This window comes from Phascolarctos cinereus, unplaced genomic scaffold (assembly GCF_003287225.1).
Source record: "Phascolarctos cinereus isolate Bilbo 61053 unplaced genomic scaffold, phaCin_HiC Scaffold_7;HRSCAF=346, whole genome shotgun sequence".
NCBI lineage: Eukaryota > Metazoa > Chordata > Mammalia > Diprotodontia > Phascolarctidae > Phascolarctos > Phascolarctos cinereus.
The window spans coordinates 997,074-1,011,250 of NW_027556180.1; the positions used below are offsets into that span (position 1 = coordinate 997,074).

At 56.9% G+C, this 14,177-nt stretch overlaps 1 protein-coding gene across 4 annotated transcripts; it reads left to right on the forward strand.

Annotated features, from left to right (window-relative positions):
• Positions 1 to 381: 381 nt before the first annotated feature.
• On the forward strand, positions 382 to 14,177 carry NCBP3 (nuclear cap binding subunit 3). 4 transcript variants are annotated; one of them, XM_020964743.2, is made up of 14 exons: positions 382 to 581; positions 713 to 778; positions 2,477 to 2,582; positions 5,511 to 5,636; positions 6,629 to 6,757; positions 6,839 to 6,909; positions 7,307 to 7,415; positions 7,907 to 8,006; positions 8,930 to 9,042; positions 10,299 to 10,605; positions 12,121 to 12,275; positions 12,718 to 12,882; positions 13,325 to 13,569; positions 13,655 to 14,177. In XM_020964743.2, the coding sequence occupies exons 1-13, from the start codon at positions 405 to 407 to the stop codon at positions 13,561 to 13,563; spliced, it is 1,863 nt and encodes a 620-aa protein (XP_020820402.1). In that variant the 5' UTR covers positions 382 to 404; the 3' UTR covers positions 13,564 to 13,569; positions 13,655 to 14,177. The 4 variants fall into 4 exon arrangements, with proteins under 4 accessions (XP_020820402.1, XP_020820403.1, XP_020820401.1 ...); XM_020964744.2 differs by having other exon boundaries at positions 13,658 to 14,177; XM_020964742.2 differs by having other exon boundaries at positions 13,325 to 14,177.

Sequence of the window (14,177 nt, forward strand, 5' to 3'; positions counted from 1 at the left end):
GGATGTCGAAGGGGCGCAGAAAATCCCAAATCATCCCAAGCCACCCCGCCTTCCCTCCTCTTTCTCCGCTGGCAGACGGGCGCAAGCGCGGGAGCCAGGGAAGCCGTAACTATAGCAACGGCCGCGCGGAGAGGCGGGGAGAGGGGCGGAGGCATCCTCGGGGACGCTCTAGGCCGCACAGGCCTCATCTCAATGGTACGTCGGCGGCTCTCTGAGCAGCCCGCTCGCTCTCGCTGGTGAGCGCACGTGCGTGCGGCGGCGCTCTGGGCGGCCCGCTCGCTCTCGCTGGTGAGCGCACGTGCGTGCGGCGGCGCTCTGGGCGGCGCGCACGCGCTCTCGCTGGCGCTCCTGGAGGGCGGGCAGACGGAGGCGGCGACAGTGGCGGCGGTGGCGGCGGCGGCGCCATGGCGGCCGTGCGCGGCCTGCGGGTGTCGGTGAAGGCCGAGGCGGCGGCGGCGGCGGCGGCAGGGGGGCCTCCCCTGGGGCTGCTGGGGCCGGGCCCCGAGCGGAGTGAGCCCGAGCCCATGGAGGTGGAGGAGGGCGAGCTGGAGGCCGTGCCGGTGCGGCGCTCGCTGCTGCCGGTAGGACGCCGGGGGTCCGGCCGCCGGGTGGGTGCGCCCCGCAGAGCCTCCCGCCGGGCGCGCCGGGGCCGTTGGGCGGCAGGGAGCGAGGGCAGGGGTCGGGGTCCCTCTCACCGCCCGTCTTGTTCTAGGACACGAGCCGCCGCTACGAGAACAAGGCGGGGAGCTTCATCACGGGCATCGACGTCACCTCTAAGGTAGGGAGGAGCCCTGGAGGCCGGCTCACCTGGCTGGGGGCCCGGCCCGGGGACGCGAGGGGTGGGGGGAGCAGGAGTCTGGAAAGCACCAGGGGAGGGGCGAGGGATGATCCCAGGTGGCTACTTTGTTGCTTTTGCTCCCTCCCACGATGCACCTCTGGTTAGGATGAGGTCCTTGTTCCTTGGGGAGACAAGCCAGGGTCTGTCTACACCTGCCTCCACTGGAGCGGGCAGGACCTGGAAGAAGGCTTCCTGTAGGAGAGGGTCTGGCCTGAGAGCAGGAGGAGGGAGGCAAACGTTCGGAGGCCGGAGATGGAGGGTGTGCCCAGGGGGCTCCCCAGCGAGGGCCTGAGTTCAAATTCGGCTCCCACTGATTAGCTAGGTGACCTAGGTTAGTTAGGTATCTTGGTCTGCCTTGACTTTCTCATCTGTAAAGTGAAGGTAACAGCTGCCACCTCAAGTGGTTGTCAGGACCAGGAGGAAGATTTGTAAAGCACTTGTCCAGGGCCTGGCACACAGTAGGTTTTTAATCAGTGCTTGTTCCAGATTGTGGATTGCCTGTCAGAAGCAGGGTTGCAGGTTGGGGCTGGCCTCAGAGTGGGGGGATTGTGAGATGGGAGCACACCCTCCTCCCAGCCCACAAAGCAATCCCTGTGGGTGTAGCAGAGGGGCCGCAGGCCATGCCTGGCCAGCCTCTTCAGGCTCTCCCCCCTCACACCTCCCCTGGGCTGCTCCCCCTCCTCTCACAGCCTCTCCCCCTCCCCTTTCTCTCCCCTCTCTTCCCCCTCCCCTTACTCCTTCCCCTCCCTCTCCCATTCCTGTCAGCCTCTCCACCCAATCCTACAAGTCTTCTCTCTGACATTTAGAATCTATCTTGCCCCTTTTTTCCTCCAGTCAATAAGCATTTATTAGGCACCTGCTGTGTGCCAGGCCATGGGGCTGGGCGTGGGGTCGCTAGATGGGTGCCCACTTCTTGTCCTTCACTTAATGGCCAAGCCCTCTGACTAATCAGGCCTCTCAGCCCAGCTTGCCGACGACCTCCTCCAGTGTTCAGGGCCTTGGCCCCTGTCCTCTGGAAGTCCCGGTCCTGGAGGCTGTCCTTTTCTGCGCCCCAGTCAGGCTCCTGGTGGATGAGCCCCTCTCCCGCCAGCCTTAGGGGAGCCACCCCTGTCCTCCCTTTGCGTGCCAGGTCCCTTTCTCCCCAGTGACCATGTGGGCAGTACAGCCCTCCATCCCTTTAGGTTGAGATCAGTCTGTCCTGTGACTGGACCTGGGCTTCCAGGGGGCCTGTTGTGAGCCAGAACCCAGGACCTCTCTCACTGGGGATTGGAAGTCAGGAAGGGAGTTTCCAAATGGCATGGGAAACCAGGTTGGGGGCCAGAGTTAGGGTTTGTCCTGGTGGGGGCTTCCAGTGAGGACAGCTTGTCCATCTGCATGCTCCCTGCCTGGCTCGGCTGCTCCTGCCTGCCTGGGCCTGGTCTCGTCAGCCACAAGAGGGAAAGGAGAGGCCCCCTTTGAGGGCCGGGGGGCAGCAGCAGGAGAGGCTGTGGTGGGGCACCATCCTCACATCAGGTAAACGCAGGGAGCCGTGTGGCTGTGTCTGGAATCCGCCTTGGCTGGGGTCTGTGGAAGGCCTAGTGCGTGCCTGCCTGCTTAGCCCCCGACTGGCCTTTCTATCCTCTGTCTCACGCCCTGTAGGAAGCCATCCAGAAGAAAGAGCAGCGCGCCAAACGCTTTCACTTCCGAGCAGAAGTCAACCTTGCCCAAAGGAACGTGGCCTTGGACCGAGACATGATGAAGAAAGGTAGGAGACACCCCACCCCCAGCAGCTGAGGGAGCCCCCTTCACCTCTGGTCTCTTAGGGTTGGTGTGGTGCTGAGATGAAGTGAAATTAGAGTTGCTGGGGAAGAAGAGATGGGAGCCTCCAGGGAGGCTCCTTCCAGATGGAGAAGGGCTTGAAGAGGCGGGTCCTGGTATTGAACCAGCCACACTCTTTCCCGAGGAAAATTAAACTGGTCTCTGTTGAATGATATGTGTCTGTCATGAGGAGGGGGTGACCTCGAGGCATCAGCACCCCCAAACATCTGTGAAGAGGAATAACCTTCCTCTGTCACTGACAGAAGAGACCCAGGAAGGCCTAGACCCCAATGCAGAAAGAAGCCAATTGTTTGGAAATCATGGGGTGCTTTCAAGAAAACGGAAAGTGTGGGAGGCTGCCCTGCCCCTTGAGGGGGGGCATCCCTTGTTGCCTGGCTGGGGAGTGAAAACAGGCTGTGGCATGAACCCCTGGGCTCCTGCTGGGGTCCCTGCAGTGACAGCGCTAGGTCTCCCTGTTCTTAGGGACTTCAAGAATCTCGAGCCAGAAGCTAATGAGTCCAGATTTCTCCCCTGTGTATAGACACAGACTGGCCTGGGCAGTCCCTCCATGTGGGTCTTTTTGGAGGTGCAGAGCCTTCCTTCCAGGTCCTCTTGGAAGTTGTGCCCAAGGGGCCTCCAACATTTTGGGATGGCCTCCTTTGGGGCTTCTGATCTTATCTTGAGCCATAGACAGGAATGACCCCTATGTATTCCTCTCCTCTTAAACACGTTCACTGACGGACTTCTCCTTAACTACTTCCCCATGGTTCTGACTTCACTTCAGCCAAAAGATCAGCTGTAACATCACTGGCTGGAGGAGGTGCCTACTGCTGCCCCCAGGAGACCGGGAGCCACTTCCAAGGCTTGAACCCCAGCAGCCCTGACCTGGGCCGTCCCTACTCTTCTCACCTGGGCTGCCCCCTTCAGCTCTAGGCTTTGATTCTCTCCCTCCCCCCACCTCCTCCAGAGAAAACAAGATGGGGGCTTGTAACCAACATGCCTGGTCCTCACTGGCTGCAGTCACACAGCGCATGCCTGACCCTGCCTCGTGAGGCCCTTGCCTCTCCGCCTTTGCCAGATGATTGCCCGTGTCACACTGCTTCCTTCATTCGAACTCTGGCCATGTGAGGTTCCTCATTTCTTAGGGCATAAATGTGTGCCTTTATATTAGACACCACAAAAAGAACAGCTGTTGATATTTTTGTACGTCGGGCTCCTCTTTCTCTTACATCTTTGGGGCGTAGGACTGCATCAGAGAGCAGCATATTCAGTGATCCATCTTCTGAAATCTGTGGGATTGACCACGAGCACTTCCTTGGCCTTCCCTAGACCTCACTTTCCTCCTCAGACTAACCCTTAACCCTAACCTGTATTTTTTGTCATAGTAAACTTATCTGATTCTTTTATGGTCTCTTGGCCCACTAGCTACCATAGGTTTGGGCCCTTATGAGAGTATATAGATTCAGTTTGTTTACCCAGCCCCTGTCTCTCTGCTGACCTCCAGCTTCACATCTCCAAATGAATGTCCAGTTGACATCTTAAATGTAATATGTCCAAAACACACCTTGTTCTCTTTTCCCCTAACCACCCCTGCCTCTCACTTGTACCTTCTCTATTACAGTAGAGGACAGCACTCTTCCCCCAGTCCCCCAGGTTCACAGCCTAGGAGTCATCCTGGATCCCTCACTGTCACCCCACCTATAACCAAACTGGTGCCAAGGCCTGTCCATTTCACCCCCCCAGCATCTCTTGTCCATTTCAACCCCCCCTTTTACACCATCTTTTGTCCATTTCACCCCCTTGTACCGTCTCTTGTCCATTTCACCTCTGCACTATCCCTTGATTAAGCCCCCTCCTCTCAGACACTTCCCTGACCTTGGTGCAGACCCTCCTTATCTCATGCCTGGACTGTTGCAATAACTATTGGACTGTTACAGTAGCTGCCTACCTCAAATCTTTCCCTGCTGCAGTCTGCTTATTCACCAAAGTGATTTTCCTAACACACAGGTCCAGCTATCACATACACACATTCTCTCTCTCTCTTTCTCAACTCTAGTGACTCCCTAATGCCTCTGGGATCAAATACAGAACGCACTATGTTTGCCATTCCAGGCCCTTCATAACCTAGTCCCCTCCTACGTTTCTAATCTTTCACCTTACATCCTGCCATATACTGTTTGATCAGGGGCACCAGCGTCCTGGCTGTTCCTCCTAGCATTTTCTCTGGCCGTCCCTGATATTTGGAATGTTCTTCCTCCCTTCTTCTAACTACTGACCTCCTTGACTTCTTGTAAATCCCAACCAAACCCCCCCCCCACCTTCTACAGGAAGCCTTTCTGGGTCCTCCTTAATCTTCGTACCTTCCTTCTGAGCTGTTCTCCAAATTGTCCTGTCCACATCTTGTTTAGACATGGTTGTGCATGTTGTCTTCCTCTTTACTGTGAACTCCTCAAAGGCCAGGACTGTCTTTTGCCTCTCTTTGCCCGTGGCCAAGGGCCTGGCACATGGTAGGTGCTTAATTGATTCTTGTAGACCATGGAGTGACCAAGGTGTTGGTCTCAGAAGTCCCTTCCAGAGCTAGATCTGAGCCCATGGCCCCACCCTCAAAGATGAGCCGAGGGAGCATGGATTATTGACCTGGAGCTGGGGGTCAGGTGGAAAAACACCTGGCTCACCATGCAGGCACCCCTGCCTTAGCCACATCATAGTGCAGTGCTGCAACTGAGGGGCTGTGGACGTGGCCCCGAAAAGATTGGGTACGGCGATCGGGGGTGGGGCGGTCCTTGTCTCTGACTTCCTGTGATGATGGCCAGCAGTTTTTCCGGGACACAGGGTTCGAGCTGGCGGTAACCAGCTTCTGCTTGTGCCTTCACAGCAATCCCCAAGGTGAGACTGGAAACCATCTACGTCTGTGGAGTTGATGAGATGAGCACCCAGGACATCTTCGCCTACTTCAAGGAGTACCCCCCTGCTCACATTGAGTGGCTGGATGATACCTCCTGTAAGTGAGAAGGCCTGCGGGCCCGACCTGCAGAGGCGGGGCGTTGGAGGAGACCGCAGCCCTCCCAACTCAGCTGGCAGCATGGATGCCCAGTCCAGGCCGTGTCCTCTCACCTGGGAGCGCTTTCTAGACTGCAGCCTTAAAGCCGCTTGGGCTCTGCTGAGAGAGGATCTGTCGCACATTTTGTAGACCCAAGCATTTGGGTTGGGGTGAGGGGTGCCAGGGCCGAGGCTGACGTGCCTAGAGGGTCCCCCAGATACATGTACTGGCAGCGCCAGGGAGGGTTTGCCCTACTTGAACCTGTCAAGATCACTCTGTGCACCAGACCTGGGATTTTGTGGGTACTCTGGGCCAGGTTTTCTTATCATCACCACTTAACAGATGGAACAGTGAGTGAGGCCTAGGGTGATAGAGGGGGCCTCAAAGCCTGCATCTCTCTTGTCTTCAGGGCTCTCACTTCCTCTGGGAAGGAGAGGGAAGGGAGGAAAGAAGGACCAATGAAGCACCTACTATGTGCCAGGCCAAGATGGTCTCAGTTGATCCTTGTGATAACCTTGAGTGGGGAGGGAAGTGCCAGCAAAAGAGGCCTGAGACTGAAGCCCAGAAAGCCTGTGACCTGTAGTTTGATCAGAGGTTTTCTCCAAGACCCCCAGGCCCCGGAGGCTGCGCCACATCAGCACGGGGCTCAGACCTGGGGGCTGGCCAGTCTGGCTCTTTGGACCTGCGAGCGGCGACCTCGGTCCCCCGGGGTTCCTCCTGTGGAGGCCCTTAGGAGAGGCTTTCTGCACTTGGCCCAGGTGTTGGCGAGTGGGAAGCATGGTGATTTGGAGTTAGGAAGAAAGGCCCAGACACAAAGTGATATACACACACACACATACACCCCCCACACACACACATATACACAAACACACACACAGACTCCAAGGCCAAAGGGCTAGGCCTCCTTTGTTCACCTGGATGTTTAACGAGAGGGCATCCCATTCCCCCACCAGGTAACGTGGTCTGGCTGGATGAGGTGACTGCAACGCGGGCCCTGATCAACATGAGCTCCCTGCCCAGTACGGACAAAGCGAAAGCCCGAGAAGCCAGCGAGGAAAAAGCCCCAGACAAGATGAGAAAAGGTACCCGGGGAGGAGCAGGGGACAGGCCCCAAGGGAGCTGAAGGTGGGGGGGGCTCACCTCTCCTCTGCACCCTAATCTAGACAAACAGGACAGCTCTGATGACGAGACCGAGGAAGGAGAGGTAGAAGATGACACTGCGAGTGACCTGGAGGTCAGTCATGAGGACGCCAGGGCCTCCAGCCACTAGCGGGGTAGGACAGTCCAGGCCGTCCTGGAGCCTTGCTGCATGGTGGTGGCACCAACCCTAAAACTCCTGAGAAGGTCTGTGCTGTCTTCAGTGTGGGTCCTCCCTTTGCTGATACAGATTGCAGCCTTTGAGGGGCATTTCATCCCTCCCTACCCCATTAGCCCAGCCTGACCATGGAGGGGAGCCCAGGTGCTACCCCCCTCCGTGGCATCAGGGAGGGGCACCCACAGCCACAGGACACATGGTCCGCACGCTAGGCTTGCTCACCAGGGCGGGTTCCAGGTCTGGACTCAGGCGGGGCCGTGGAGGAGAGTTGGGCAGCGTCATGTTTTTTATTCTGCGAATATTTTATGTTCTCAAGTTGGACGCGCTGTCCCAGGTAGAAGAAGATTCCCTCTTACGGAATGACCTTCGTCCAGCCCACAAACTGGCCAAAGGGAATAAGCTATTTATGAGATTTGCCACAAAAGGTAGGTCTGGGCTGTTGTGTGTGTGTGTGGCTGTGCGGTATGAATGGAGGGGATTGGAGTGTGGATGTGTGCTGTATTTGTGTGGGGAGTTATATGCGTTTTACGTGGCAGGGTTATGTGGGGGTGTATGTGGGTATGGGGTATGTGAGTGGGTTGTGTGGGGGAGTGAGTGAGTGTGTGTGTGGAATGTTTTTGGTAGAGGGGTGTAGGTATGGGTGGGAGGTTATATGTTGAGGGGGTCCCATCCCTTGGTGGTAATTAGAGTGCCTGCTCTGTGTGCAGGGGCCGGGCCTGGGGACCCCTCTCGGGTATTAGAGGATCTCGGTGACAATGTAGCTATGGGTCAGCCCAAGGCGCCCTGGCAGCATTGTGGGGATGAGGGCCTCTGACCCCAGGACTGCCCCCAGCCCTGGCCTGGGCCCCCAGGACCTCTTAGCGGCCTGGAGGGGGCAACGCAATGGACTCGGTGCCGTCCGCTCCTGTCTTTGTAGATGACAAGAAGGAGCTTGGCGCGGCACGGAGGAGCCAGTATTACATGAAATATGGGAACCCCAACTACGGAGGCATGAAGGGCATCCTCAGCAACTCGTGGTGAGCATGGCTGGCTGGCACACAGCCCTTGCCCAGCTCTGAATAGCCACCTCCTGTGGGCTGGGGTCTGCCAGGCCCTGGGGATGCAGAGACAGAAGTGAAAGGCTTACGTTTGGTGTTTGCGGGGGGAGGAGGGCGGCGTGGCAGGGTTCTCTCTGTCAGGAGAGGAGCGCTTTGTGGCTACGGGGCCCTCATGTCCCCGGCACCCCAGCACGTCTGTCTGCTCATAGTGAGCAGGTGGGGGTGAAGCCATCCCACTGGGCTCTGCCACGAGGAGGGGTTGTCGATCTGCGGTGGACTTTTTTCCCCCCCAAATTAGGAGGCTCTTTCATTTTTTTTTAAATTAATTTATTTTGATTTATCAACAATCACTTCCATAAGGTTTTGAATTTAAAATTTTTCTCCCCCTCCCCCCGCAAGATGGCGTGCAATCTGCTGTAGGCTATACATATACATTCCTATTAAACATTTTCACATTAGTGATGTTGTAAGGAAGAATTAGAACCAATGGGAGAAACCATGAGAAAGAGAAAACAAAACAAAAGGAAAAAAAATAGCAAAGAGTCTGCTTCGACCTGCATTCAAACTCCATAGCTCTTTCTTCTTTGTGGACAGTGTTTTCCATCACGAGGCCTTTGGAGATGTCTTAGATCCTTGCGTTGCTGAGAAAGGCTAAGTCTGTCAGTATTAGTCATTGCGCAGCGTGGCTGTTGCTGTGTACAACACTCTCCTGGTTCTGCTCACTTCACTCACATCTACTGAGAACTTTGCTCAGCTTGTAGGGAAGGCAGGCCGGAGCCTCCCAGGAGCTGGCAGGCAGTGGGCCCCCTGGGCCTTGCGGAGGCTGGGGCTGGGGCTGGGCCAGGGGGTCTCTGGAGAGAGGAAGGCGATGCCTGAGAGCATTTGTTCTGACCACTACGCAGGAAAAGAAGATACCATTCCCGCCGCATCCAGAGGGACGTGCTCAGGAAGCGGACGCTGATTGGGGATGACATGGGGCTGACCTTGACTCCCCCCTACAAGCACCGACATGCAGGTACCCGGGGTGGGGGGGTGCCTTAGAGCTGCCTTGGGGATGCGTCCTCTCTTCCTCCCCTTCTCTCCCTTCCCCCCTCCTCCTTCACCCTTACTCCTTCCCCTCCTCTCCACTTTATCTGGGCTAACAGAAGGCCCCTGGCCTGAGTCAAGAGTGGGCACCTGCCAGCTTGGCAGACTCTGCAATGTGACAGGGAGGGGAGGGGGTCTCCAGGGAGGCTGGTGGCAGACAGGTGCGTGTCTGTTACAGGGCGGACGGGAAGCCTGGGCCGTGGGGGGCTTTATTGAAGGAGCCATAGATGTTTGTACCTGGGGAACAGAAGGCAGTTGTTTCAGATATTTGAAGGTCTGCCTGCTTTGTGGAGGGCACAGCTCGATGCCCCAGAAGGCTTCCTAACTATGAGAGCAGCCTTGTCAGGTGGTGAGCTCCCCATCACGGGAGGGCTCTTATAGAGTCCCTTTTACCTCTGAGATGGGTCAGAAAATGTGTGGTATTTGGAAGACCAGAGCAGAGGAAGGTGTTTTGGGGGCACCTCTCTGAGGGGGATTGGGTGATATCGGCCCTCAGCGTGGCTCCTCGGCCTGGCTGCCTGGAGGCCAGGCCCAGGCCCTGTGCTCAGCACTGCACGAGTGTGATCTCGTTCTGCGACGCCGTTAGTACATGTCTGGGGTTGGGTTTGAATCCTGGTCTTCCTGACTCCAGGCCTAGGGTTCACATCTAGTCCCTTCATTTGCGTTAGAAGGCAGCTCAAGCCCCCGGAGGTCTGGTGACTTCCCCCCTTTGTTGGACCGCCGGGCAGGCTCAGCTGTGTGCCCAGGGAAAGACCACATTCACACTCGCCCTTCTCAGAGGAAGGGCCCTGGGAGGGTTTAAACAAACCCACCCATCCTCCTTGGAGACGCACCATCTTTACCGTCCGTCTCATCCAGCGCTGCGGCAAGCGAGCCGATGCCGGGGACGGGAGCAGCCCACTGCTGTCGTCTCGACACTTTGCACAGCACTTTGCTCAAGATGCTTCGGTGAGGGAGGCCCATGAAGAAGATGAGGCTGAGCGCCTTCGGCAGGCTTTGGACTCAGATCCCCCAGCCTATGTGGGGAAAGACTATTGTTGCTGGATGACTCAGAGACTGCCGTGGAGCCCTCGCCTTTCTCTTCCCGCCAGGGAGTGTCCAAGAGGAGGGACAGGCAGGGGGGCAGGACGCTGTAGGACCTGTTGTTGGGGGTCTTTCCTCATTCCCTTGATTGAATTTTTCCAGGTCTGGTGAATGTTCCGGAGGAGCCTATTGAGGAGGAGGAAGAGGAGGAGGAGGAAGATGAAGAGGAGGACCAGGACATGGATGAAGATGACAGGATCGTAGTGGAGTACCGGGATGAGCTGCAAGCCTTCAAGCAGGCGCGCGAGCGAAGTGCATCCCGTCGGCCCAGCGCTAGCGGTTCGGGCTCGGACTCGGACGAGATGGATTATGATCTGGAGTTGAAGATGATTTCCACACCGTCGCCAAAGAAGAGCTTGAAGATGACCATGTATGCCGACGAGGTGGAGTCACAGCTGAGGAGCATCCGGTAAGGTGGGCGGGCCTCTCTGACCAGGTTCAGGCCTTGCCTGAGGCCTGAGAGATGTTCCCTTCTCCCCATTCCCCAGGTAGGTGTATGAGCACACACAGACACATGCAGGCAGGCACACACACACACACACACACACACACACACACACACACACACACACACACACACACACACACACACGGAGTCCCCTCCTTCCCCTGAGGTAGCTGGCCTGAAAGGGTGGGGGAGGTGGAGTCAAGGCGCGGTTGGGCCCCTGGCGAGGGAGCGGCAGCCGAGCATCGGCCACCGTGAGCCTCCTCACTGTGATTCCTCGTGACCTGCTGCCTTCAGGTAAGGCTTGTGACTTGAGGGCAGTGAGCGGCTGAAGCTTTACAAAGCATTTGACCTTCTAATGTCAGTTGAGCCTTGGGACAACCCGGACGGGCGCGCCTAGCCCCATTTCTGTTTTTTTTTTATTAATTTGTTTTGATTTATCAACAATCATTTCCATAGGCTTTTGAGTTTAAAATTTTTCTCCCCCTCCCCAAGGTGGCACACAATCTGATACAGGCTTTACATATACATTCCTATTAAGCATATTTTCACGTTAGTCATGTTGTAAGGAAGAATTAGAACCAATGGGAGGAACCGCCAGAAAGAGGAAACAAAACAAAACAGAAAAAAAAATCGCGAACAGTCTGCTTCCTTCCATCTGCGTTCAGACTCCATAGTTTTTTCTCTGGATGTGGATGACATTTTCCGTCATGAGGCCTTTGGAGATGTTTTAGATCCTTGCATTGCTGAGAAGGGCTAAGTCTATCAACGTTGGTAATCTCACAGTGTGCCTGTTACTGTGTACAAGATAGCCCCATTTTATCAATGAGGAAACTAAGGCAAGGTTAGAACCTGAGGCTCCCTTCCTGTTCCCCAACCTGTTCCCTTTGTTGTTAGGTTAGAAGGGAAACTCCTGTCAGCATCCGCCCATGGCTTTTACCTTTGGAGCGTTAATTCCTGAAGTTGTTGGCAATGGGTTTGCCTCTTTTATTAAGGGGATTTGTTCTGTGAAGTTTGGATTCGGTCAAAGGACCACACTTGAGGACCTAGAGGGCCACGTGTAGCCTTGAGGCCGCAGGCTCCCCACCCCTGCTTGAACCAAGTTGTGTCTGTCTCTCCATCCTCTTAGTGCACGCCTTCCCGGAAGCCCTCACCTGCAGGGGCCCTGGGACCTGGAGAGAATGGATTCTCCAGGTTATCCTGACGTGGGGAGGAAAGCGTGGGGTTGGTACGGCTCTCGCTTCCTGTGGGCCAGGGAACAAAGCTCCCGGCTCTACCGGCATTGCCTCCCACAGGGCGCAGGCTAGAGGCAGCCGTGTTTCCTTGGTGGAGAAAAGGAACCAAAGCACCCTGTGTGGCTGCTCACTGTTACATCCTCAGCTGCAGTCCTGGAGTGGACAGGCCTCCCTAAGAGGCCAGGGAGGCTGTTTGTCCAGCATCCCCGGATAAGAACCGGGTGGGGTTGCTATTTTTGTGCAGGAACTCCATGAGGGCGGACAGCGTAGCCACCAGCAATGTAAAAAAACGCATTGGGAACAAAGGGGCGTCCGACAAGGTCGCTGATGTGCGGCTCCTGCTTGAGGAGAAGCGGCAGAACACAGCCCAGAGGCCACCTGTGAGCAGCGGCAAATCTGGTATGGCCCCCCAAAAAGGGGGTCTTTCAGGAAGGGAAGAGAGGAGGGAAGAAAGAGGAGAGAAAGGAAGAGAGAGGAAGAGGTGTAGAAGGTGGGAGGAGGAGAGGGAAGGGGGTGAGAGAGGGAAAGAAATAGAGAAAGAGGAGAGAGATGGAGAGGGAGGGAGAGAGGCAGAGACCCACACAGAGTCCTTCCAAGTGGGGGTTCCAGCCATGGAAAACTATCAGAATCCCCCAGACGAAGCCTCAGGAGTCCCTCGTCCTCCCCTCGGGAGCATCACGGGCTCAGGCCTGTCCCCCACACTCCAACTGAGCTTTCCCTGTTGGGGCCCCAGGCGGACTCCCCATGGAAGGAGGCCATTTCCTGGGGCCTGGGAGCAGTAGTGGCCCCTGTGGGAAGAAGAGCCCGCTCAGTCCCTGGATCCTTCCCTACTTGTGCCCAGATGTGCGTCAGAGATTAGGAAAGAGACCGCATTCTCCAGAATCCAAGACCCTGAGCAGCACCTTTGCCCTCCGGAGAGAGCCGGTGTCTGACGTGCACAGCAGGCTTGGCATCCCCAGGCAGGACGTCAAGGGCCTGTACTCTGACACCCGGGAGAAGAAGTCAGGTGGGTGCCAGCGGGTGTAAGCGTGCGGCACACGCACACGCCACCCTCCGTAGGCAGGTCCCCGCCACCTCCGTGGGTCAGGAGGCCGGCCCAACTGAGCCCCTGGTATGGCCCCCCTCTCCCCTTTCCTCCAAGATTGTCAGCTCCTTGAGGGCAGGGGTTGTCACATTCCTGTCATACGCACTTGGCATGGGGCATGGCACATAGAAGACCTTTCTCGTATGGGGGGCATTCATCTTCCATCTCCACGTGTGGTGATTGTTCGGTCACGTTCACATGCAGACCCATGTGTTACACACACACCCCTGCAGTCTCCCTCATAGAGTGTAAGCCGCTGTCAGGCAGGGCACGGACCGGGCTGGACTGGAGAGTGGGGGGGCCCTGCCCCACGCGGCGGGGCAACGCCCTGGTTCCTCACTGACCGCGCCGACCCTCCCCCCAGCAGGCAGCTTATGGACTCGCTTGGGCTCTGCCTCGAAGGCCAAGGAGAAGGCGGCTGAGAAGGCAGACCCCACAGCGGCGGGCCCTGAGGAGGAGGACTCGGAACTTCAGCGGGCGTGGGGCGCTCTGATCAAGGAGAAGGAGCAGTCGCACCAGAAGAAGAGCCGCTTGGAGCGCTTACCGTCTCTGCAGATCGAGATCAGTCGGCAGAGCAGCTCTGACTCGGACGCGGAGTCGTGAAGCCAGGTAGGACGGCCCAGCGCTGCTAGCGCTCAGGCCTCCCCATGGGCAGCCCCGGCTTTGGCGGATCCTTCTTTCCTCCTATTTCTAGCAGGAGATGATCACCCAAAGAGCCGCGTACTGAACCTCTCCCCTGCCTTGGCCTTGACGGTCGTCGCTACCAGCACCTCCAGCCTATGAGAGCCTGAGGGAGTGCAGGGGCTTCTGGGGCGCCGGCACCTGCCGGGGAGGAAAGACCCCCCCTTGAGCCCTGTCTGGGCAGGGTGGGAGTGGCACATTTCACGGACTTGCCCTCTGGGGTGCCTGCACTGCCCAGGGTGGCCCAAGATGTAGCAGCTGGAAGGCGCCGGGGATGCCCGTCTGTCTGTCCATCTGTATGTCGTTCCCTGTAAGCTTTCCATGCAGACCGGCGCCTCCGGGGCAGCCTGGGACTTGGGGTGATTTTTGTGGGGGGGGGTCAGTGTTGGACAGTTTTGTTCAGTCTATTATGGTTTAAAACTATTCATGATTTCAAAGCTTAATTTTTATATGTGAACATTTTTCCTGTTGGCTCCAGTGAAAGCTCAAGTGGTGTCTTCATACGTGCTGTTAAATATACATTCTCTAATTTGGAA